The sequence below is a fragment of the Cervus canadensis genome, chromosome 7 (genome assembly GCF_019320065.1).
Source record: "Cervus canadensis isolate Bull #8, Minnesota chromosome 7, ASM1932006v1, whole genome shotgun sequence".
NCBI lineage: Eukaryota > Metazoa > Chordata > Mammalia > Artiodactyla > Cervidae > Cervus > Cervus canadensis.
Window position 1 is genome coordinate 3,241,352 of NC_057392.1, and position 26,790 is coordinate 3,268,141.

The 26,790-nt window shown below is 40.4% G+C and overlaps 1 protein-coding gene across 1 annotated transcript in view; it reads left to right on the forward strand.

Annotated features, from left to right (window-relative positions):
- Positions 1-26,790, forward strand: part of SLC9A9 (solute carrier family 9 member A9) — a 647,359-nt gene that overhangs the window by 340,818 nt on the left and 279,751 nt on the right. Inside the window, exon 9 of the mRNA XM_043474178.1 lies at positions 1,158-1,246. Within this exon, the coding sequence (XP_043330113.1) occupies positions 1,158-1,246 (89 nt within the window). The remainder of the gene's footprint in view (positions 1-1,157; positions 1,247-26,790) is intronic.

Consider the following 26,790-nt stretch of genomic DNA (forward strand, 5'->3'; position numbering starts at 1 on the left):
AGAAGCATACAGTCAACATACAAAAAATATGCTTTGGTTCTTTAAAATTCTTTACTGCAGATTCATTTGAAATGTCAGTATTCAGTTCACATATCTCTATACTCTTAAGAATCATCAGCATTTAATTTATGAGTGTTTTTCATGGGAAAGATTCTGCTGTTTAAAATTCAGCTCAATCCCCTTGGTTTGAGTTGAGGAATACTTACATCTTGTGTTTTCCCCAAAGCCCTCCTATAGAGCCCTCCCAATTTCCCATAATTAATCAAATCTTTAATCGAAGGTAGGATACAGCCCCCACCCCCGTTCCCCACCCCAGCTTAAGGGCAATAACAGAGAATAGCAGAGCCCAGGGACAAATGACACATTTGTCCCATGGTTGCTGCTGCTCTGTTTCCCAGGAACAGTGTATGTATGGCTTCTAGTCTATGTGTAGCTTCACGTAGCATTCGAAGCTGAGCATAATGATGGCTTATGAAATAAATCCTACAACCAGCCAAAAAGCAGCTGAGGGCCCACTGTGGACAGGAAGCACACAAGAACAGACCAGCTTGCCTCAAGGATTGAGTGCCTTGAATGTGTTCGTGAAATTACCCAGCAGTGGAAGGACAAAGCCCCCAGCTTTGCCACGGAGACATAGAGGCAAACAAGGACCTCTTTCGGTGTTTGGCAAGGAGGAGCGTTGGCAGAGATAACTGAACCCTTGTAGACATCTTAGGTTTATGACTCATGGTTGTTAATACTAAATTGTGGTATGATAGGAACTTCTCAGGCTCCTCAAGGTACACAGTGGAAAGCAAAGTTCTCAGCAAGTATGCCAGCACTTAAAACGCAGCAAAGTAGTTGGCACAGGCGGTGAGAGGCCTGGAACTGACTACACAGTCTTTTGTTCATGGGTTTCCAAGTATAACTTTCCTAACTCATGACTAGAAAATAATTTATCCCCAGGAAGAATCTACTTATTAATTTTTTTTTTTAAGCTTTAATCCTGTAAGTCCCACGTTTAAAGTAGGAGCAAGGTTTACCCAGGTTTCATCATTCTAATTACTAGCAATTTTAACTCTCCTGACACCAAGTCCATTTTCTAACTGGGATAGCCCTGCCCTTTGACTTAGATGGGAAAGAAAATTGATTTTGACTGGTATGTTTTTAAATTTCAGGGATAGTTGCTGTTCTCTTCTGTGGAGTCACGCAGGCACATTATACCTACAACAACCTGTCATCGGATTCCAAAATGAGGACTAAACAGGTAAAAGAAGAGACTCACTACAGGCTTTGCCTCTTTTCTCAGTGCAATGATTATGGAGCAATTCTGGCAGTGCACCCAGAAAGAATTTCATTAGCAAAGGAAGAAAGTAAGCTTAAGGCTTCATTATAGGTTGGATATTTATAGATTTTTTTTCTTCCTTCAGGATAACTATTAACAATTCTCTTGGTAAGCAAAAATATAGTTATAATAGTCTTTCCATCCTGAGAAATGTGGAACATAGACTGTCAGTCTTGAAGATGAAAGGCCCACAGTCAGCTATAATTCACAGTCACTTACATCTAAAAGCATTGTAAAGCATGTGAGATTGGGTAGTTATATATAGAGAAGGAAATGAAGAAGAAGAAAGACAGGAATGTTTGGTCTTTAATTGGGTGCTTTTGCTTCCAAGTAAACTCAACTGCCAATTGTCACACAAGCAGAATATATCTCCCATATGCCAGGAACACATCTGTTTCAATATTTGCACATAAACACTCAAAGATTCTTTCCATCAACATTTGCTGCATAACCACTCTGTGCCGAGCACCGTGCTAAGTACTAGGAATGAAAGGGCAGATAATACCTGACCCTGCCTAAAGTGGTTCATTTTCAAGTCTGTTGAGGAGGATCAAGATGTGCAATGAGCAATTAATTATCCACAGTGTGGTAAGTACTGTGATAGAAATATCTGTATAGGTTGTTTGAGGAAAATTCAGTAGGGCCTCCCCCCGTGGTTACTGAAGAGAGACTGAGTTTTCAGAGATGATAAGCCCAATCTGGAGCTTGCAATGGTGAGGGATGAGAGGGTAGTGGGAAGGACATTTGAGGCAAAGGTTGTATAAATAGCATGGACATGAGTTCTGAAGCAGTTAATTGAGCACTTTAAATAGTTCTAAGTGCCTAGTGAATGGGGAAAGGCTGAAGTTATAGTGGAATATTTTGTGGGATAAGACCACAGACACAGCCAGAGACCAGCTTATGGAAGGACTTTCGTACCTCATGAAGAAGTTTAGACTTTATCCAAAGGTAATGAGGAGTGGCTTAAACAACAGAAATTTATTCTTACATCCCAGGTGGCGCTAGTGGTAAAGAACCCACCTGCCAATACAGGAGACATAAGAGATGTGGGCTCCATCCCTGGGTTGGGAAGCTCCCTTGAAGGAGGGCATGGCAACCCACTCCAGTATTCTTGCCTGGAGAATCCCATGGACAGAGGAGCTGGGTGATCTATGGTTCATAGAGTAGCAAAGAGTCAGACATGACTGAAGTGACTTAGCTCATAGCACATGGTTCTAGAGGCTAGAAGTCTGAGATGAAAGTATAGACAGGATTAGTTCCTTCTAAATTTGTGAGGAAGAATCTGTTCTATCCTCAATTTTGACCTTCTGGTGATTTTCTGACAAACTTTAGTGTTCTTTGACTTGTAGATACATCATCCTAATCTCTGCCTTCATGTTCACATGACATTCTCCCTATGAGCATGTCTGTCTCTAAATTTCCCCTTTTTATAAGGATACCAGTCATATTGGAATAGGGACCCACCCTATTCCAGTATTACCTCATCTTGGCTTAACTAATTACATTTTTTTTTCTAATTACATTTTTTAATGACCCTATTTCCAAAATCGCCAGATTTGGAGGTGTTGGGGGTTAGGAATTCAACATGTGAATTTAGGAAAACATCACTAACAGAAGTCATTGAAGTATCTTAGGCAGAGTAGTTTTAGGATAATTGAAGTTCCACTTTAGAAATATCACTGTGACAGGCAAGAAGAGTGTGGATCAAGCGACACTTGTATCAGCTAGCTTTTGCTGTGTAACAAGCATCCCAGTGACATTCAACGGTAAACATTTATTTATCTTGCATTTACAGGGTTCAGCTCTTTTCATGTGGGTTGATCTGGGTGGCTCTACTTGTCTTAACTGGGCTGATTCACTGTGAGTTTGGTGGGGCTCTATTCTAGAGAAGGCTTCACTGGTGCACTAAAGCCAGTCCTACATGTCTATCATTCTTCTCCTGGCAGAAGAACAAACTCCAGTGTACAAGACCATTTCAAGCATTTACTTGAATCACATTTCCTAAACATCCTATAGACAAAGTAAATCATATAGCTGAGCCCAAGGTCAAAAGTCTGAGCAGGTCATTAGCCCACAGTAGAGAGCACTGTAAAGTTACATGACAAGGATCATAGGTATAGAAAATGTATAGAATTGGACCAAATGATTGCAGTCTGTCCCCAAATGCAAATGGAGGTAGAGAGGTTCCCATAATAAGTCTAATGTTGCTGAGAACATCTGATGTGATAGTAGGGCAGTGGGAGTGGAAAAAGCTAAAAAGACATCTAAGCAAATGTATAATTGGCCGGGAATTCCCAAACACTTTTCAAAGACTTACCTTCAAGTTCTGTAAAATGACTATTGTTTTCATGCTCTTTGTCATGTCCCAAGCTCAGCTGGACCTGAACCCAGCTCCCACCCACCCAGGAACTATACAAGGTCACCCTTACCTCTGCTCATCAGGAGACTCAGAAGATACAACTGCAGAAATTTTAAAGACCCACAATTTTTAAAATTGAACACAAAAAATTATACCAATACCTAGAAATATCTGATATATAGCCTTCCATCTAGGATCCTTTTAATTATGGAGACAACTAGCATTCTCTAGAGTTTAAAGGGCAATCTCTTGAGCTGGTTTTTTCTGACCTCACATGGTTCTCTGAACATTTGTATGCTGGGAAACTGAACTCTGTTTAGGGACTTGCACTTTTATGTCACACTATCTAGACTGCTCAGCAGAACTTCAAAGATAACTCATCTCATGGTGAGCCAGCAGCCCAGCACCTAGGGGAGACAAAGCCAAAATCAGTGCCCCACAGCCTTCTCTTCTCCTCTGAGTGGCTCGACAAGCATTCCCTGATGGGCTGCCAGCATCCATTTTTATAGCAGTTTCCTTTAGGGAAGGAGATTTTTACAAGTTCATTCTTTAATATCCAGGTAGTTGCATCCCTCCATCTTTGATCCCCCCATCACCTTCTTTCCTAGGTGCCTGGTTCATTGTAGGAGCTTAATGAATGCTAATTCCCTTCCCCTCCCTTCTCATACCTTTCTCACTTTTTTTGTTCCAAGAACTCTCACTTTCTATTTATTTTTTTCTCTCCATATGTGCATATGTAGCATGTATGCATATTCATACATGAATATATATACATGCATCTACATGCATACTCCCAATCAAGTATATAGAGTCTGGGGTCACCATTTTTCAAAAAATGAGATTGAACCTTTTAATTAACTTCACAGATCAGAAGTTCTTGGCCACATCTGCACCAATGTAGCAAGCAAAGTTTAAATTCCATGTGGGAAACCAATTACAAATTGTAAAGAAAAGCTGAAGCAGATATTATAGAGGTAGCCACTGTTTCCTTTCTGAAAGGGGCAAAGGTTTAGAAGGTATTAAATGACATGGTTACAGAATATATTATCTTCCTCTGCATCTCCCTGAGTTGTGTTTATTATCAGTGGGAAAAGTGGCCCCTTTGCCTCCATCCCCAGGACTGTTTAATGGGAGTGAAGAAAATCAATTAATGAGTCTAGGGGACTCCTCTGAAAATCAGCATTGTGTTATAAAATCCTTAGGTAATATAATTTACAAAGGAATTTTATTCATGGACTGTGCCTATACCAGTTAATCAAACAGCTACAACTGGAGACAAAGACTTTTGAGAATCAATATATCCTTTATAGCCTCAAGAATTAGAGTGCCTTTTTAAAGATGCAGTTTTACATTAAAATATGTTTTGTACTTGATAATGACCATCTAGATTCCAGTGAACTGCTTTTCACTCCAGTCCATGAACATGTAACATCCCTGTGTGTTTAGGCATAAAGCAGCTTAATAGAGACACTCTGGTGCTGCTGCTCACCATGAGGAGTTTTCATAGCATTAGGAAAGAGTATATGAACATTGGTGGCAATCAGTTTTCCTGGACTCAGATTGGTTTGCTTATTTTAGGGTGTGCACATCTAGCTCTAAAGACAGACACATACTGACTCTCGACCTAGAAACTGAGAACCTTCAGAGATATTTGTATAGACAGCATGTGGCACTCTGTAAGCTGAGAGATTTCACCCTGAACTATCCAGAAAACTGCATACAGATCCCCTGACCCCACTCACACAAGTCTCAGTCTGCCTCTCAACCTCTTCCTCCCTCATACCCTCACCCACTGTCCAGGCCTGGGGGCTGGTAATCTGGGCCAGACCCCAGGTTGCTTCCATCAGCTGTCTCTTCCTTGCCTGAGGCTTACTTGCAAAACCATGTACTTCTTTTTTTTTTTTTTTTTCTTTTTTTGCAGATTAAAGGGTATCCTTTAATTTTCCTTCCAACTTCCTATAAGGTTTTAGATTTTTTCAAAATTTGTTTTTCAACAAAGTTGATTTACAATGTTGTATTAATTTCTGCTATACAGCAAAGTAGTTCAGTTATACATACATATACATTCTTTTTCATTTTCTTTTCCACTCTGGTTCATCACAAGTCTACCATCCCTTTTAACTAGAAATTCTCCTTCCCTTCCTGCAGTTTTCACCTAAAATTTACTCCCAACAGATACACATGAGCATATAATGTTAATTTAAGTAATTAACATCTATGATGCATCAACGGGCTTCCCAGATGGCACAGTGGTAAAGAATTTGTCTGCCAATCCAGCAGACACAGGAGATTCAGGTTCGATCCGTGGGTCAGGAAGATCCCTTGGAGGAGGAAATGGCAACCCCCTCCAGTATATTCTTGCCTGGAAAATCCCATGGACAGAAGAGCCTGGCAGGCTACAATCCACGGGGTCTCAAAGAGTTGGACACAACTGAGCACACATGATGCATTAACAGATATAAAGTCAAAGTGTCAGTCGCTCAGTCATGTCAGACACTTTGCAACCCCATGAACTGAAGCCTGCCAGGTGCCTCTGTCCATGTAATTCTCCAGGCAAGAATACTGGAGTGGATAGTCATTCCCTTCTCCAGGGAATCTTCCTGACCCAAGGATCAAAACTAAGTCTCCTGCATTGCAGGCAGATTCTTTACCATCTGAGCCATCAGGAAAGCCCAACAGGAAAGCACTTATTTAATTTTTACTTACTTCTTTACCTAAGAGGTAGCTCTTTTTATTATCACTGAATACCTTCATTCATTCATCTAATATTTTTTAAGAGCCTATTTTGTGCCAGCCACTGTTCAAGGTGCTGGGACACAAGAGTGGATAAAAAAGAACGGCTAGCAGAGGAGCTTCGGAGTAATCAAAATAAATAAGCAAAGTTTATAGTGCATTCATGGTCAGTTACAAGGTCAATAATAAAGCAAGAATGGGAGGGAGGACTGTGTGTCTGGGAAGGCAGGGTTGCTGTTTTAAACACTGTGGCCAAGGAAGGCCTCAAAAAGAAGATGATCCTTGAAAGAAATAAAAGAGGGAACTATGTGGATATTTGGAGCAGAGCTATCCAGAAACTGGGAACCACATACACAGTGGCACCCTGGGACAGAGTGACCAGTGTGGCTGAGGTGGAGTGTACCAGATTTGTAAGGCAATATCAGAGCAGGTCTTAGAGAGCATGAACAAGGTGAGAAAACATCAGAGGTTTTTAAGTTCAGGCATGGTGTGACATGACTTAACTTTTTTAAAAAAGGAAGGTACCATGTGTTAGCTAGGAAGGCTGCAAAGTGGCAACATTTGAGGGCAACTGAGAACCAAGGATAGGTTTGTTACATTTGAGATGTATATTAGCCCACAAAGCAGAGATGTTGGTAGTTGGAAATAGAATTCTGGAGTTCAGGAGAGAAGTCTAGGCTAGAAATGTAGAAATCACCAAAATAGAGGTTGGAAACATGAGGTTGGATGAGATCTCTAAGGGACAGAGGAGAAATCCAAGAACCAAGTCTTGAGGCGCCCCAGTGGTGGTAAGAAATCAGAAGCCAGCAAAAGGAGACTGTGAGGGAGTAGCCAGTGGGGAGAAGGAAAACCAAGAAAGTATGGTGTCCTGGGAGTCAAATGAAAAGAGTGGCTCAAGAAAGAGCCTAATGAATGATGCCAGATACTGCTGAAAGGGCAAGTAAGATGAAGAACATGAACATCATTGATATTATTGATAAGAACCATATTGATGAAGCGTCAGGGTAAAAGCCTGAATGTGATGGGTTCAAGAGAGAAAGGAAATAAATTGGAAACTGTGTGTATAGACAAGTCTTTCAAAAAATGGGGAGCAGGGAAGTGATAGCTGAAGGGAGAAGTGAGGCCAAAAGATGTGTGTCTTTTTATTTTTAGATGGGAGAAATAACAGTATTTTTGTATGCTGATGGGAGAAACACAGAGTGGAAGACCCTGTGCTAGAGGGTTCACCAAGACTCATGAGTGGCACAGGCAAATTTTAAACTTGGATTTTTTTTTTTTAAGATTTATTTATTTGGCTGTGCTGGGTCTTTATTACTGCACACAGGCTGTCTCTAGTTGCAGAGGCTGGGAGCTACTCTTCATTGAGGTGCGCTGCTTTCTCCTTGAGGTGGCTTCTGTTGTTGTGGAGCATGGGCTCTAGGGTGCATAGGGTCAGTAGTTGGGGCTTGTGGACTTATTTGCTCAGTAGCATGTGGGATCTTCCCGGATCAGGGATCAAACCCGTGTCCCCTGCATTGGCAGGCAATTCTTAACCGCTGGGCCACCAGGGAAGACCAAACTTAGATTTTGTGACTTTGTAATTCAAACTCTTTTTGCCTCTTACTAAATATTCTTTGATTAGTAGATAGGTATAGTAGCAATTGTGGGGCTTAGCATCATTTATCCAGTAACCCTTGAGTGGATAGATAGGTAAATGAAAGAATGTTTAGCTATTTTATTATATTTTCAGCTAATTAGTCATTTATCTTATATTTAATTCTATCATCTTTGAAAGTCTACCAATTTCGGTGCATTTTAATTTTTTTAATGAAATATAGATTGGGATGGATATAGATGTTTTCATTCATTTTGAAAAGCCAGATTCTTTGCCTAGCATTTATGGATAAACAATGACATCTTCATTACAGCACATTCTTTTCAGATGCTTATTTCATTTCCACTCCCTCCAGATGATATTTCAATCACCAATGAATGGAAAAGTAGCAATGCAAATCCAAATTTAAATTTCCAATTAAAGGAAAAATGACAACGGGAGCCAAATTAGATGTGCTTTGCATGAATTTGTAAGAAAATTCAAGGAAAATAACAGGAATATGGGGAAAACAGATGATATGGTGAAAAAAACACTTAACCAAGAGGCCAGAAAGCTAGAGTTTGTCAAGACAAGACGAACAAGACGGGTTTTACCCTTGTCTCTACAACTAATGGTGGGGCCTTGGATAATTAATTTAACACCTGTGAGCTTCAGTTTTCTCATTTGTAAAATGAATGATTGAACTCTATGACTGAGTTTTAAGGATGATGCTCTAAACCTAATAACTCTCTGACCTGACATAGAGCATAAAATATGCATCTGATTCCCACTTCTAGACTGGGATTGGGCAGTGATCACTTGATTACAGGGTGCTGCATAGAGATGAGAGAATCCATCAGTTTGTCATTGCTCTGGCCAACAAGTCACTGGGTAACCATTTTAATAAGTTGTCAAATCAAATCCAAGGGTGAAGCAATCAAACACCAAAGTCTCTGATTTATCCTGGGGTTAAAAGTTTCACTGAGGCCTAGATACTTCCTGGAAAAATTCTCTGTTCCTACAGGAGTGATTGTAATGGGTTCTTCAAAGAATGCCTGAATGCTTGGGGTGGAGAGGACAGAGCTTACATTGCTGCCACTCAGTCTCAAGTCTGACTGCAGAGCTTCTCGGCCTTTCACTTCAAGCATCGATTGAATGTGGACTAAGCACCACATGTTTCAGTGACAGGCACAGTGCTAGAACCCGGGAGACAAGGGCAACGAGACACGGTTCTCACCCTTAGTAGCAGCCAGTAGTAGTGTTGATCACTCAGTCATGTCCAACTCTTTGCGACCCCATGGACTGTAGCCCGTCAGGCTCCTCTGTCCATTGGGTTCTCCAGGCAAGAATACTGGAATGGGTTGCCATTTCCTTCTCCAGGGGATCTTCCTGACCCAGGGGTCAAACCTGGGTCTCCTGCATTGCAGGCAGAATCTTTACAATCTGAGCTAAAGGAAAGTCCTGGTTCTCACCCTTAGGAGTTCCTAATATAGCAGGAAGCACATGCATGCTCACAAATGCACAAACAAGAATCACAGATTTTAACATAGAGGGATGACCAACGTGTCATTAGAACCAGAAGACTGAACTGCTTTCTGGAGGCAAGGTGTTCATGGAAAGCTGATTGTGGGTTAGGTGCTTTAGAGAAGGGTATAAGGATAATTAGGAGATTGTCATTCAGATTTCATGGGAAATGAAAGCAAAAAGAGTGTGCAAAATCATAAAACAAAGAGTGAGCTTGATAAGTCTTAGAGGCAAAGAGATGGCACAGTCTGCCCCTGCTCAGGTTGCCTTGGGGAAGTAGACAAGGTTGGGTTTGGCCTGCTGGTGTACATTGTGGGACAGGAAAGGAAAAGCTGTGGGAGAGAGTTCAGGATTAAAATGGAAAAGTGAGTTCAGGTGGGCATTTCAGTTTCTCACTCTGCTACATTTAGGAAAATTGCCTTCATACTTGCTTAGACTTGTTGACATAGAGATGATGATAATAATCAGATTTGTGCCTTACAAAGATAATGAAGGTAGCATCATGGAGGAAATGACATCAACCTATGACATCAATCTCCCTGTTCACCATATATCCTTTTGATAAATACTTGCATATGTGACATTTAAATTTATTTTAACCTTCTCTGGCTCTAGATATATTTTTGTCTTGCTAATCTCTTAGGATGTTGTGGTCTATGTGAAAAGTTTGTGGAAATTTACCATTTGGTTTTGTCTTGAACTTACGAGTTGCTGATTAAATAAATAGATGAATGAATGAATGAATTATGACCATTCATATTCCAGGATTAAAAATAGGAAAAATAATATCTCTTAATTAATGGTTTATTTAATCCTGATATAATGCATTAGTTTAAATGTCATGAGTTGGATGTACAAAGCACATGTCTAAGGTAATCTTGAGATATTGAAAGAAAGATCAAGTATAATTCCACTGCTTGTGTGAGTTTTCTACAGTGTGCTTCTGCCTTATTGATTTGCATTACAGTGGTTTTTGATTATGGTTTTGTGCAATTTTTCTCCATCACTTCTAACAAAAGCAGGCACGTCCCATCCCAGTTACCTGTTTGAGGCACAGTGCAGAGAGAAAGTCGTGGGCAACAATGCCCACGTCTCCCTGGCTTCTGAGAAGTAAGATTAAAGATATCTTCATAAAGCATAGAATTGCCATTTTTAAAAAACTCTAATTACATTTCTTTTGTCAAGATTTCTACCACTTTTCTTCTCCCCTTCATTCAAAGTACATTTAAAAATACCATCCTAGAAAGGTTGAATTCATAAATGATGGCAAAGTGTTTAAATTTCTCCTTAGCTAAGCTGGTGATTCTTTTCAATGAAACTCATTATACTGAATAAAGGACATTTAGTAGTTCAGCTAATAAGTGTTCTTTTAAATGCTAATGAGTAGAGCTCCCACATCATGGCAAGAATACACTGTACTTTCAGTGCCCAAAAAGAATTAATGTCTATGAACCGCTAGTTAAGAAACCTTATACCACAAACAACTTGGATAATAGTAGGGCCAAAAATGACCGTTAGGCACCCTCAGGAGCAGGTGTCTCCTATATGCCAGGTACTGGGGCCCAAGGAAAAATAAAGCCAAGTAAGACATGAAATGCACTTTCCCTTAAAAATTTTTCATGTAAATTTTTTTCTCTGATAAAGTTATAATGGTACCATGTCTTCTTGATTAAATTTTAGCTCTTTTTACTTTTTAAACTACATGTCTGTGTTTATTTATCATGTATATAGTTGCAGTAGAAAATTTTAAGTCATAAAATCCAACAAGTTCAGAGCAAGGTGGGACAATAAAGATAAACATTTAAACCCAGAATTATATTGGAAGAAATTGAAGCCCAAAGTTCAGTGACCTGAGGGGTAGAGTCAGTTCTTCAACCCAGGGGCCAACCCAGGGGCCAACCTGAACATAGATCAATGCTCAAGGGATATGCTAAAAATACACAGTACCCACCTCCAAAAAGCAACTTTTGGTGTATTAGTTATCTATTGCTGTGTAACAAATTACTCCAAAATTTATCAGTTAAGACAACCAGCTTGTACTGTTTCGTATTGTTTTTGAAGGAACAGAGTCTAGGAGCATTAGCTCAGGGTCTCACATGAGGTTGCAGACAAGCTCTTGGCCACGGCTACAGTGTATGAAGACTCAGCTGGGCGTGGAGGATCCACTTCAACATGGCTCAGTCATACAGCTGTTGGCAGAATATGTCTTCACCATGTGTCTTTCCTTGTGGCTCAGCTGGCAAAGAATCTGCCTGCAATTCGGGAGACCTGGGTTCGATCCCTGGATTGGCAAAATCCCCTGGAGAAGGGAAAGGCTACCCACTCCAGTATTCTGACCTGGAGAATTCCTTGGACCATGTAGTCCCTGGAGTCACAGAGAGTCAGACCTGACTGAGCGACTTTCACTTCACCATGTGTCTTCCATAGGGCTGCTAGAGAGTCCTCATTGTGTGAAAGTAAGTTTCCCCCATAGCAAGTGAAACCTGTGAGAGAGCTCAACAAGAAAGGAGCAATGCCTTTTATTAACTAGTCTCTGAAGTCACTTACTGTCACTTCTGCCATATTCTGTTTTTAAAAAGCAGGTCACTAAGACCAGTCCACACCTAATGGGAGGGAAATAAGCCTCCATCTCTTGAAAGTAGGAGTATCAAAAATTGTGAAAAATTACTTTAAACCTACCATGGACCCTGATGCCATTTTGGGAAGTAATTTTTTGATAATGGTTTCAATTTCTAAAATGATTGAATATTTAGGTTTTCTACTTCTTCAGTCAACTTTACATTCTTAGTAAACCATCTATTCTTTCCAGATTTTCAAAAATTTTAATAACAACAATTATTGAGCACACACTATTACCAGGCATTATAAGTGAAATTATATATTACAAGTGAATTATATATTATAAGTGAATATATAAATTATATATTAAAAGTGAAATTTATATTTCATATAAATTATTTCAATTAATATTCACCAAAATTCCATGAGGAAAATACTACTAGTTAGATTTTGCCAGCCTTAGAGAAGGTAAGAAGGTCACCCAAAAGCTAGAGTTGTGCATCATAACCCATTATTATTTTTAATGTCTTTTTCATATATTTGATTATAGACATTTCCTGTAGAAAATGATGTGTATGTATTTCTCCCTTTAATTTAGAAACTGTATATTATACTGATCATTTTAAGAAACAGCACTTGGATTTATTTATCTCTTTGACTACCATGTCCTCTAATTCATTCTTTTATCACTATCATTTTCTTCCTTCCCCTGGGCTTCTCTTCTTCCTCCCTGTCCCCTTTAACAGATGACAATGAACCCAGGTCACCTTGTCCCTGCCAGCCAGCACTCCTCCGTTTACTCTTCGTTTCCTTTCTCAGCCTTAACACTGACCCAAGATGCCCTGAAAATGTAGAACCAAGAGTGACTTTTTTTTCACACCAAGTATTGATGCTGTCACATCTTCTATCCTAATCACCTCTCTATCTTACGGCATATATTTTATTCCATTTTACCACTGTTGGTTTCCTCTTTCTACAGGATTCATCAGTGTTCCATGTAGCTAAGAGTAACTGAATATTGTTGTTATTTTCTTCCAGTTCTTCATCTTGATCATAAAGGGCTCTATACCTGAGTCACTGGTCAGGACTGTCTATCTCTACCCCAATAGGCAACATTTTGGGGATCCATGTTAGTTCACCATGACATTTCTTGCCAACACTGTTCCAAGTCTTCTCTGCATTTTTGTCTTACTTATCTTCCAAAACTCCAAGAAAGTGTTGTTGTTGTTCAGTTGCCCAGTCGTATGACTCTTTGCAACCCCATGGACTGCAGCACGCTAGGCCTCCCTATCCCTCACCATCTCCCAAAGTTTGCCCAAGTTCATGTCCATTGCATCTGTGATGCCATCCAGGCACCTCATCCTCTGATGCCCTCTTCTCCTTCTGCCCTCAGTCTTTCCCAGCATCAGGGACTTTTCCAGTGAGTCAGCTGTTTACATCAAGTAACAGAAAAAAGGTGTATTTACCTCATTTATCATTTTCTAAAAATTTTACTACATTTGCTGCATTAAATTTTACTACTTTCCCCCCAAATAATGGCTTCATATTCTTTACCACTACGTAGAGCTTTAGCATCTCAGAGAGGGATGGTCCTCTCCCTTTCTCTTACTCTCTCTGCTGCCTTTTGTCTCACTCTCTTTTTTCTCTCATTTCTTTCACCTTTAGAAAACAAAACAAAAAAATTAATGCTTGAGTATCAACATATAAAAATATATGTGATTCATGTCCTTCTATGTATAAGTCTTATTCACTGCTTAATGGAAAAAATTTATCTGAATAGGATTTAAGAGATCAGCTAGCCATTTTGATGACATTCAAGACAGATGGTTGCTCATTATTACCTCAGAATTTCTAAGAATGGCAATGGCATAACCCCCTTGAATAGTCCATTATAGTTTTATCACCCTGCTTAATAGGCACAGGTATGAAGGGCTTTGGTCTCATAATGGCATTTGGGGATGATAAATGGAAATTACTGTAATTTTTCTACTCATTTTAATTAAATTTTATTGATGCAGCACAGAAAACATCAAGGCTGAATATATGCACCAGAGTGTGTGTTTGTTAAAGAATACTGCCAAATTTAAGGCTGCCATTTTCTTGATGGTCTTGAAAGATGAAGCAAATGGATTTAGTAAAATGTTAAGTCTTTGTGCAATTCCTTCAGAAGAGAAATTGAATTGCTTCTGGATGTATAGCTCAAAAATCCAAAGAATCTCATCAGTGGAGAAAAGATATAGAACTCCAGAGTACCTGAAAGGAAAATCTAATAAATGAGAGTAAGAGTTTGGTTTTAGAAAAGTCACTTAATGCAGTTGTTCTGGGTTACATTGAGAAGGAACTTGATTGGCATCAGCAGTGACCGATCTGTTCCTGAGAGAGAAGAGAATGTCCCTTATAAAGGACCCAGTGAACACGCAAATAACAAACCATTCTTGATATGTTTTTCCAAAGGTTCCAATAAAAATTATTCTGAAAACATACTTTTTTCCCTGATAGAAAAATAAAGGAATTCTTCACTTGGGAAAGAATATCTAACCTTTTCTGTTATTGTAGGTAAGTGAATTTATACAACTCTTCTCTTCCCTGGAGATCTGTGAAAATGTGGTCTTGGGACTCAGATTGGGGGAAAAGTATTATTTTGAGTTTCTAGGACAATGACTTCAGACCTCAGCACTAGTCATCCTCTGACTTGCTTTTCTTTTCTAAAGATGCTGTTCTAATGATACCTTTGGAACCTACAACAGAGGAGCAAGGTATAAGATCTCTCAACCAACTAGAAACAGACAGAGAGGGGCTCTGGGTTAGGGCTAGAGTTTCAGTATTCTGAGTTCTGACACAGCAAGTTTCTGGATTGTTACCATGAAGTTCTATGAGTAGCCCCCGGGTCTGTCCTAGGGTCACAAGGAGAACTATATCTTAATGGTTTATGTCCTTCCATAGGTGTCCCCAAAGGTGCTGTGTAGGCTGGTGTCATAAAGATTCTATTTTACGACACCGTCTGTATCCGGTTCTGGCATAAGGAAATGATTTACACCACCCTCTGAGGGAAAGTGCCACCATTCTTCCCCTTTGAGGTGATTTATTATTTGGTTTTTGGTTTGCTTTTATGGTACCAAGTTGAGGCAAGTGGTCTACAGTGGTCCTTTGCTTCATCCAGGTTTACTAGAGACGGAAGAGTTTGAGACCATCTAACCTTCCAGGGATAAGTAGTCTGATTTTAAAGGAACATTTCTGGCTTGTTTGGCCCTACTGAATGTTAATAGCTGGCCTCTTGCCAGGACTCAGATACACACCCTATGGAATAAAGCAAATTTCCTTGAGGGTCTTCCTTGGGGAAAAATATACCTGTTTAGAAGCTCCAGAATGTTCCCAGGCACAAATACAGGCATCTAGTCTAATACCTGATTTCTCCAAGGTCCAGGAACCCAAGGGAAGGAACCTGGATTTTATCCCTAACTGGGCTTCAGGCATGTAGTTATATGGGCTTCCCAGGTGGCTCAGCAGTAAAAAATTCACCTGCCAATGCAGGAAACATGGCTTTGGTCCCTGGGTTGGGAAGATATCCCGGAGAAGGAAATGGCAACTAACTCCAGTATTCTTGCCTGGAGATTCCCACGGACAGAGGAACTTTATGGATTAATGTCCATGGGGCTGCAAAGATTCAGACACAACTTAGTGACTGAGCATGCATGCATATGCAGTGATATATGTGTGAGGAGGGGTTTAGTGACAGACACAGAGGGAAACAGACAAACTGTTAAGAAGGAAATTCCTATAAATGGGAAGGCATCTATTACAGCCTATCTCTTTTCTTGGGACAGTGTGAGAATGGAGGTGGTCCTCCCAACACACCTCCTGCTGGCTGCCTACATGCTCTGAGGACAAGAGCACAGATTGGTAAAATGGGGAGTGGAGGACACAACCTCGCGACACCACTTAGCATTGTGTCCCTGCTGGGACCCTCCTCTATTCCCAGAATATTGGGTGGTAAACTAGAAAGAATTTAAGCAGATGTCCAGATAAGTCGAGATATTAAAAAGCAGAGACATCACTTTGCTGTCAAAGGTCCTTATAGTCAAAGCTCATGTTTTCCCTGTAGTCATGTACTGATGTGAGAGATGGATCATAAAGAAGGCTGAATGCAGAAGAACTGATGCTTTCAAATTGTGGTCCTGGAGAAGACCCTTGAGAGTCCCTTGGACAGCAAGGAGATGAAACTAGTCAATCCTAAAGGAAATCAACCCTGAATGTTCATTGGAAGGACTGATGCTGGAGCTGAAGTTTCAATACTTTGCCACCTGATGTGAAGAACCGACTCATTGGAAAAGACCCTGATGCTGGGAAAAATTGAAGGCCAAAGGAGAAGGAAGTGGCAGAGGATGAGACGGCTGGATAACATCACTTACTCAACAGGCATGATCGAGCAAAGTCTGGGACACAGTGACGGATAGGGAAGCCTGGAGTGCTGCAGTCCATGGGGTCACAAAGAGTCAGACAGGAGTTAGCGACTGAGCAACAACCACCACCAGATAACTCTACTAAGGAACCATCTCTAAAGGAACTGGATACAGGAAAATGAAGTCCTCCCCTACTGGTTGAAGCAAGAGATAAATGAAAAGACCAGGAGGCAGCAGAAATGGAGTTTAAAGTGCCAGTGGCAAAAATAGCTGGTGCCCCCAGGAGTGAAACCTTCCTAGAATTGCAGGAGACAGGCAGCTTCAGTGCAGACAGATGGAGAGCATGCTCAGCTGTCTCTGCAGCCAGGAGTAAAGTGAGAGGTTTAGCATGGCTGTGACTGAGCAGCGTGAGCACATGGCCCGCTGGAACCGAGGCACGGCAAGTTCTAGACTCTGATCATAGTTGTCACCCCTGCTCCCTCTTCCTGGAAGCTCTTAGAGCATCATTCCCAACACTGAGACTCTGTTAGAATCACTGAGGAGCTTTTACAAGTCCCAGATGCCTGAGCCCTATGTCTAGGAACTCTGATTTATTTACTCTGTGGTGGGGCCTGGGCTACAGTGTTTTTTAACTGAGTGATTGTAGGGCTTCCCCGGTGGCTCAGCAGTAAAAGAATCCACCTTGCAATGCAGGAGACAGAGGAGACATGGGTTCATTCCTGGGTGGGGAAGATCCCCTGGAGGAGGGCATGGCAACCCACTCCAGGATTCTTTCCTGGAGAAGCCCTGGTGGGCTACAATCCATAGGGTCACGAAGAGGAGGACACAACTGAAGTTATTGAGCACCCATGCACTCACGCAAGAGATTCTAATGATTGACCAAAGTCGAGACCCTAGAAAGACACTGAATGGGAAGGACTGAGGTCCTGTCAGGTGGGTTTTGATCCAGCACACAGAAAGCAACCAGTCCCTGTGACTTCACATGGGGTGAAAACTGCACACCCTTGGCCTTGAGGCCCTGGCTCTCCAACCAGGATGCATAGAGGAATCACCCAGAAGATGATGTCAGGTGCTCCCTGCAGGGATTCTGATTTAACTGGCATCGGGGAGGGTGGCCCGGGTGGCAGAGCTGTTCAAAGCTCCTTGGGTGGCTTTAATGTACAGCGATGCTTGAGAACCAATGACTTGTGGGACATTAAAGTCACTCATGAAACTGCCCTTTGAGATGCCTACAAATATTCAAGAGAAAAGGAAACCCTGGAAGGAATTTTACATTCCGTGTGAGTAGGCAGAGGCTCAGAGCTATCAAGATTTAGATGTTCATACAAATGCCTTTATATAAATATTTGCAGTCAGGATGTTTCAGGGACATTACCCAGATAAGCATTTCCACAGTTCTTAGATCTGGGAAGGCAGTCAAACTGACAAGCCGAAAAGAACAATTGACAGACCCCTCTCAGGGTGACTTACTCACCTGTCTTAAGCAGACAAATGGAGGTTTCACTTTAAGATTCACAGATTCACTGTAGTAAACACAATGTGCAAAAGTGTTACACTACATAAAATATGAGACTTCAACTAGAATGAGCTATTTAAGGGCATCTATTCTCACTACTTTCATCTTTAACTTGGGCGAATGCAGATTTGATTAATATTTACTGAATATTCTAATAGGTGCCAGTCACAGTCTAAGGTGGTTCAGTGAAAATTAGTTTATTTAATCTTCCTGACAACAAATGGTGAGTTAGGTCTCAATAACAGCTATTTTACTGATGAGAAAATGCACACAGAGATGTCACTCATTTACCTGGGATCACACAACAAATAGACATGGATGGGATTGGAACAGATCCCAAGTTTTTGTTTTTTTTTTTTCCCCACCTCACCAAGCTGCCTTTCTCTATCTCTACTAATTGACTTAAAAGTATCTCACAGTTTAACTCTCATTTGCCAATTTTAGTTCCATAGGATCATTTATTTGTGATGGATTTCATGAAATACATTTGGAAAGTTGCTAAGTTTAGGATCCATATGAATCTAGTCTTACCTACAGAATCTACACTGACCTTCAGTATTTGGACTTACCTATGGAAAGTGTTAGTTGCTCAGTCATGTCTGACTCTTTGTTACCCCATGGACTGTAGCCTACCAAGCTCCTCTGTCCAACAGTATCTGTAATTCTAGGATAGAGAATTTTTTCCACCAAAATTATTTGAAGCCTCAGTAAGTAATATCTTCTTAGAGTCAGTAATCTTGAGAGTGTTGAAATCAAATCTCTAATTTTATCAGTTGAGGAGGTTGCATTCTTAAATGACAGTGTTTCTAATTATTGCATTCTACTATGTTTGAAGAGGAAATGGCAATCCATTCCAGTACTCTTGCCTGGAAAATCCCATGGATGGAGGAGCCTGGGAGGCTGCAGTCCATGGGGTCACAAAGAGTCAGACATGACTGAGCGGCTTCACTTTCACTTTCACCATGTATGAATTGGGAGAAATTGCCACATCTGTTTCTCAAAAGCTGTGGCTCAGGTACACTCTGATACTTTCAGAACTGTGCAAAAGAAAGTGAGATGTTTTCTATGTGATGGGGTTCAGTTTGGTTCAGTTCAGTCACTCAGTCATGTCTGACTCTTTACGACCCCATGAATCACAGCACGCGAGGCCTCCCTGTCTCCAGGAGTTTACCCAAACTCATGCCCATCGAGTCGGTGAGGCCATCCAGCCATCTCATCCTCTGTCGGCCCCTTCTCCTCCTGCCCCCAACCCCTCCCAGCATCAGGGTCTTTTCCAACGAGTCAACTCTTCGCATGAGGTGGCCAAAATATTGGAGTTTTGGCTTCAGCTTCAGTCCTTCCAATGAACACTCAGGACTGATCTCCTTTAGGATGGACTGGTTGGATCTCCTTGCAGTCCAAGGGACTCTCAAGAGTCTTCTCCAACACCACAGTTGAAAAGCATCAATTCTTCGGCACTCAGATTTCTTCACAGTCCAACTCTCACATCCATACATGACCACTGGAAAAACCATAGGCTTGCTAGATGGACCTTTGTTGACAAAGCAGTGTCTCTGCTTTTCAATATGCTGTCTAGGTTGGTCATGACTTTTCTTCCAAGGAGAAAGCGTCTTTTAATTTCATGGCTAAAATCACCATCTGCAGTGATTTTGGAGCCCCAAAAAATAAAGTCTGGCACTGTTTCCACTGTCTCCCCATCTATTTCCCATGAGGTGATGGGACCAGATGCCATGATCTTAGTTTTCTGAATGTTGAGCTTTAAGCCAACTTTTTCACTCTCCGCGTTTACTTTCATCAAGAGGCTTTTTAGTTCCTTTAGTTCCTTTCTGCCATAAGGGTGGTGTCATCTGCACATCTGACATTATTGATATTTCTCTCAGCAATCTTGATTCCAGCTTGTGCTTCTTCCAGCCCAGCGTTTCTCATGATGTACTCTGCATGTAAGTTGAATAAGCAGGGTGACAATATACAGCCTTGATGTACTCCTTTTCCTATTTGGAACCAGTCTGTTGGTCCATGTCCAGTTCTAACTGTTGCTTCCTGACCTGAATATAGGTTTCTCAGGAGGCAGGTCAGGTGGTCTGGTACTCCCATCTCTTTCAGAATTTTCCACAACTTATTGTGATCCACACAGTCAAAAGCCTTGGCATAGTCAATAAAGCAGAAATAGATGGTTTTCTGGAACTCTCTTGCTTTTTCAATGATCCAGCAGATGTTGGCAATTTGATCTCTGGTTCCTCTGCCTTTTCTAAAACCAGCTTGAACATCTGGAAGTTCAGGGTTCACATATTGCTGAAGCCTGGCTTGGAGAATTTTGAGCATTACTTTACTAGTGTGTGAGATGAGTGCAATTGTGCGGTAGTTTGAGCATTCTTTGGCATTGCTTTTCTTTGGGATTGGAATGAAAACTGACTTTTTCCAGTCCTATGGCCACTGCTGAGTTTTCCAGATGTGATGGGGTAGACACATGTAAAGAAGAATCAAATGTGTGTTTAATGTTATAATCTATATGAAATTATAGTACATATTTAATAATTTTAGACCCTTTAAGATTCTCAAGAGCTTTCATCTTAGACCACCTTATTCTACTCACTGAATCCCTGCCCCACAAAGAACACATTTGTGTCATAAGTTATAAGTACTCTAAAAGCTCATATCACCATAAGGAAGGTAATCCTGTCTATGGCCTGCTAGGTCACTTCAGTTGTGTCCAACTCTTTGTGACTCTGTAGACTGTAGCCCCCCAGGCTCCTCTGTCCATGGGATTCTCCAGGCAGGAAGACATGAGTGGGTTGCCATTTCCTCTTTCAGGGAATCTTCCCAACCCAGGGATGGAACCCATGTTTCTTATGTCTCCTGCATTGGCAGGCAGGTTCTTCACTACTAGCACCACCTGGGAAGCCTCAAGGAACATACTCAACTTCTTAGAAAAAAACGCTGTTTCCAAAGTATATATTAGTACTTAATTTCAAGCAATTCACACAATGTTTTTCAAATTTCAGTTCAGTTCAGTTGCTCAGTCGTGTCTGACTCTCTGAAACCCCATGAACTGCAGCACACCAGGCCTCCCTGTCCATCACCAACTCCCGGAGTTTACTCAAACTCACGTCTATTGAGTCAGTGATGCTATCGAACCATCTCATCTTCTGTTATCCCCTTCTCCTCCCACCTTTAATCTTTCCCAGCATCAGGGTCTTTTCAAATGAGTCACCTCATTCACATCAGGTGGCCAAAGTATTGGAGTTTCAGCTTCAACACCAGTCTTTCCAATGAATATTCAGGACTGATTTCCTTTAGGATGGACTGGTTGGATCTCCTTGCAGTCCAAGGGACTCTCAAGAGTCTTCTCCAATACCACAGTTGAAAAGCATCAATTCTTCGGCACTCAGCTTTCTTCACAGTCCAACTCTGACATCCATACATGACCACTGGAGAAACCATAGCCTTGACTAGACAGACGTTTGTTGGCAAAGTAATGTCTCTGCTTTTTAATATGCTATCTAGGTTGGTCATAACTTTCCTTCCAAGAAGTAAGCATCTTTTAATTTCATGGCTGCAGTCACCATCTGCAGTGATTTTGGAGCCCCTCAAAATAGTCTGCCACTATTTCCACTGTTTCCCCATCTATTTGCCATGAAGTGATGGGACCAGATGCCATGATCTTAGTTTTCTGAATGTTGAGCTTTAAGCCAGCTTTTTCACTCTCCTCTTTCACTTTCATCAAGAGGCTTTTTCGTTCCTCTTCACTTTTTGCCATGAGGGTGGTGTCATCTGCATAACTGAGGTTATTGATATTTCTCCCAGCAATCTTGATTCCAGCTTGTGCTTCTTCCAGCCCAGCGTTTCTCACGACACACTCTGCATGTATGTTAAATAAGCAGGGTGACAATGTACATCCTTGATGTACTCCTTTTCTTATTTGGAACCAGAGTTTCAGAGTTAAGCAAAACAAAATATTCACTGACAATGTTCAACTGGACATGAAAATAAAACACCCTGGTTTCATTGGCAGAAGGTGATAGCACTGAACCTGACTTCAGGTTTCTGTTTCTAACATGAATTTTCAGAAATATGTAGTAGTGGATTCTGTGATATAGAAACTTCTTTGGCAGAACACTACCATATTCTAAGCTGCTTTAAGATTTTCTCCAATCTCCATATTCACCAATATCTAAATTTTATATTGACTTGAATGGATATATTTTATGCCTTCTCGGGACTTTTAAGGGCTCTTAAATAATTGATTCTTTCCTAAATGCTTTCCTTGCTTGTGACTTATTATGAGATTTAAGTGGTAATCTGTAGAACTTCGAGTTTAAATCTGCTTTTAAAAGAGAAATAATTTCATTTTTGTTGTTCATCTAAATATCCTAATGATGTATGCAATCAAAGTTACTTTTTCTATGATTTTTTAGATGCCTCCCTCAACCTAGAAATTCCATTGGAAAAAAAAAATGCTTTTTGATTTTAAATTGCAACAGACACTTCAGTTTATGCCACAGAACACAAAAGTGACTTTTTTAAAGGTTTTTTTTTTTTTTTTTTTTTAGTAAAATGTTAGTTGTACCATTAGTTTCTAAATAACTTAAGGTTGCAGTTCAAATAAAATCTCATGCCAAAGTTTCCTACTCAAAATGTGTTTTTCTGATCCCAGTGTCCAGCATCCCATTTCTTCCACCAGTTTCCAAATGTCAAGTGAGGTAACCACTAGGGTTGATAAAGGAACACTTACATCTACACTGCTTGTCATCATGCAAGACTTATGTGGATGCCAGGTTGCTCACCTCTGTCCTGAGAATTAACCAAAGCTCTCTGGACCCAAAGAGTGTGGGGGCTTTAAATTAACCCATGATCTTTAACATAAATCAGCGATCCTCCTGCTAAAATATGCCCACTATCTACATCCAAAAAGCAGTATTGCCTGCCCCTGTGGGAATGGTTTCAAGGCCCTGGGAGAGATGCCCAAATGCAGTGGCTCCAGGAGAAAGCCACGACCACAGGAACATCAGACTTCACAGTGGCCATGTTGAGAAACCCAGTAAAAAAAAATTCACATTTTGTCGTCAGTTAACTTCATAAAGTCACACTTTACCGTTCAAACTTTGAACTAGGTGAACAGAGACATGATTTAATTTGTGGTTCTGCTGCATAGAAGCTACACATCATTTAAGTTTAGAATTTATTTTCAAATGTTTATAAGCACCAGTAAATCATTTTTCTGTATTACTGACATTCAGATTTACCTGATCCTTGAAACATTGTTATATTTTAATTATTACTAGCTGGTCTTGAGTTTCAAAGTATCATTTGATAACTGATTTAATTTTCAAGATATAAAATATGGACTCTCTTCCTACAAACAGAACTGCTTTTTTTTAAAGAGAAATATGGTCAGGATAATTATTACACTCAGTTTTTATCATATGAAATCTTTAATAAGAAAAGCTTTTTTGCTATAGTTTTGTGAATTGTTCCAACTTGCAGTATATGACTCCATTTATTCATAGATGCTTATGTTAAAAATTGCATTATATTTTAGACAGTAGGTTAGATGGACTAAACCCAGACATTTATTGCATTATATGAGAGATCTATGCTATTATTTTTTGAAAAATATGCATAATATCTCTTCACCAATGTTCACCTCATTAAAAAAGAAATACCTTTTCACTTTAGCTACAAAGACCTTTTATTGACAGAGGCATGTTGGCTACAATGATCTGTTGGAATTCTTTTTTTCTCTCTCTCTCAGATACATTTTTAAAATACCTCTACCTCCAGATGATTCAAAGATATATGGTACTTAAAGATGCAGGTTGTTTTTTTATGGTTACACATCAGTAACACAACAAAGGTCAGCTTTGCTCTGATTTACATGTGATATGCTCGTATGTCTGACTATTTCTATCTATCTAGCTTCACTTACTGTACTTTTCCAGATTTCATTGTGTTTGTCCTTTTCAAAGCATCTTGTGATGCTTTAGAGCCATGACTTTTTGAATTATCAACACTGGTACAATGCCTCCCAGAAATGAGACAATATGAATACTGAATTATCCTGTGTGTCTCCAAGTCGATTTCCACACAACCTTGGCATCTGAGAAGCAGGGAAGGTGGGGTAACGAACACTGGATATAGGAGACCTGGGCTCTTGGTCTGGGTCTGCTCATGCACTAGTGGTGTGCCCCTACACAAAAGATTCTTTTCTTTTGTACTATTTTTTAAGCTTTTTAAAACTCACTATGCCATAGGTGATGTTCCAGGCCACAGTATAGATATCCTTCATTAAAATGAGGCTTGTGGAATTATCCTGAGTACCAATTAGGATACCAAAACAAAATCATCTGGTCTTGTTTTTCTTACCACTTATTATCTACACCCACATTTTGTATTTTATAGTGAGTTAAGCTCTTAAGAGAAGATGAGAAGGAGCTCAGTGAAGGAAGGTTTGCATAGACTGACTCTTTTCAGACAAGCTTTCCACACATAATATCTTTCCTGGTTTAGTGCCTCTTCCAGCAAGAAGATGGACTATGGACCATTTGAGGTTTAGGTTCTTTCCTTCCCTCATCTGAATCCCAGTCCCCAAGGACAAGAAAAGTTGCCCTTACTACTCTTTTTAAGAGCATCAAATAAGGAAAACTCAGCTGAATGCACTGGGGTTCTGGAGAGTCCAGAGCAGAACTCTCAGGAGAGAGGAAGTTCAGAGATTGCAGTTTGTTTTGGTGGCTCAGGTGATAAAGAATTCCCCTGTCAATGCGGGAGACCCAGGTTCGATCCCTGGGTCAGGAAGATTCCTTGGAGGAGGAAATGGCAGCCCACTCCAGTATTCTTGCCTGGGAAATCCCACAGACAGAGGAGCCTGGCCAGCTACAGTCCATGGGACGGCAAAGAGTCAGACAGGACTGAGCAACTAACACTTTTCCTTGCCAAGACAGCATTCAAACTCTCAAGAGCTCAATGAGGCCAGGATACCCAAGAGCAGGCCTGAGGGGGTGAATCCAGCTCATTAGTGAATGCGGATAATGATAGCTTCTGTTTTAATACTTGATGGCACTGGAATCTGTAACAGTGCTCAGCAAATAGCTGTTGACAAGTGAATAGAATTGTTGTGAGGATTAAATTAGCTTTCACACATTCCGTTTTCACAGTGTTTGTGGCACTTACATGCATGTTAGGTTTTGTTTTGGTTATTTTGTTTTCTTTTATTTTGTTTGCTTTCTAAGTGCTAGAATTAGGGCTCATAATACATCTCGCAGTTCAAGCTTCTGATCTGTAATGGAATTATCTTATTCCAGGAAGTCAAATTTAAAATGCTAAAAGAAGATAGGTTGACATAGACAAATTCTGAATCACATTAGAGCAATTTTTCAATGAATTTAGATAGAGTAGCTACCAATCTAAAGCTGGTTAGACCAGAAAACAGGTAGTGAAGAATGCACGTCTTGACAGAGCGATAAGAGTCTAGGTGTACCGTTTAGGCAGCTGCCTGATTCTTGTCTCTGTTTTGTATCTGTGGCAACTATTTGAATAGTGTTTTGAAGACTTCTGACAGACTTGAGAAAATGTGTGGGAAGTCTTCCACCTGGTCAGTAAGGAAAAACCTGGACCAGATAAAATAATTTGAATAGTCTTCCAACCATGATAATTCACTTACTTATTAACCACTTCTTGTTTGTTGGCCACAAACCTCTCCCTTCCTCAAAGGCAGGTTTTCTTTCCCTTCTGCTTGCTCAGTGACTGTCACAGACTCAGAAAATGCAGGCTGAAATAAACCATAAGGCTGAAATGAGGCTGTCGCTGCCTTCCAGTCTCTAAGAACAGGTAATGCTCAGGGCTAGCCTCTGGGCAAGTGCGAGCCCAGGTTTCTCATTCTTACTTCTTCATCCTGGACTCAGGGCAGGTAGCACCCCTTCCTCTCATCATAAATTCAAGCCAAAGGAAGGCAGACTTTTCTTTTGTGAAATAAGCTAGAAATACAGCATCAGATATAGTGTCCAATTCTTTTTAGTCCTTCATTTGTTGAGTTCTCAACTTTTTAATATATAATCAACAACTTTATAATTTATAAACACTATCTGTGCGTGTGTACATGCTAAGTTGCATCAGTTGTGTCCGACTGTTTGAGAGCCTTTGGACTGTAGCCCACCAGGCTCTCCTGTTCATAGGATTTTCCAGGCAAGGATACTGGAGTGGGTTGCCATGCCCTCCTCCAGGGGTTCTTCCCAACCCAGGGATCAAACCTGCATCTCCTGCAGCTTTACCACTGAGCCACCAGGGAAGCCCATAAACACTATATAACTTTATATAAATATCAAGTACTTTATACAATTCTGTGGCTTTCCAGTGTCTCTCTTGAAGCCTTGTAACCATTCATAGGTCAGAGAGTCCTTGGACTTGAAATCTATGACTTCTATTTCCAGCTTTGTTAAAATGTACTTCAAATTTTCTTAAGAGTTAAAAATTGCTTCTCTAGTCTGTTCAGTTCATCCAGTATATAAAATTATCCAACAAAACAAAATCCTTCCAAAATTCACTCACAGATCCTTTTACGGGATGACATTCCCCAAACAAAACTTCATAATGCCCTTGTTTTATCCAAATCTCTTGAGAGGATTACATATCAAAAACAATTAAAACTTCAGTAGAAATGGGGTCAAAATGCTTCAGATGAATAAGAAATCCTCTAGGTCTTTTCTAAAAGCCAGTGAACTTGGATTTTTTCCCTCCCTCCTGTGTTTTTATTTAAAAAAATTTTTTTTAAGTTTAACTTGTTTTTCTTCACTATCTCAGTGTTGTGGT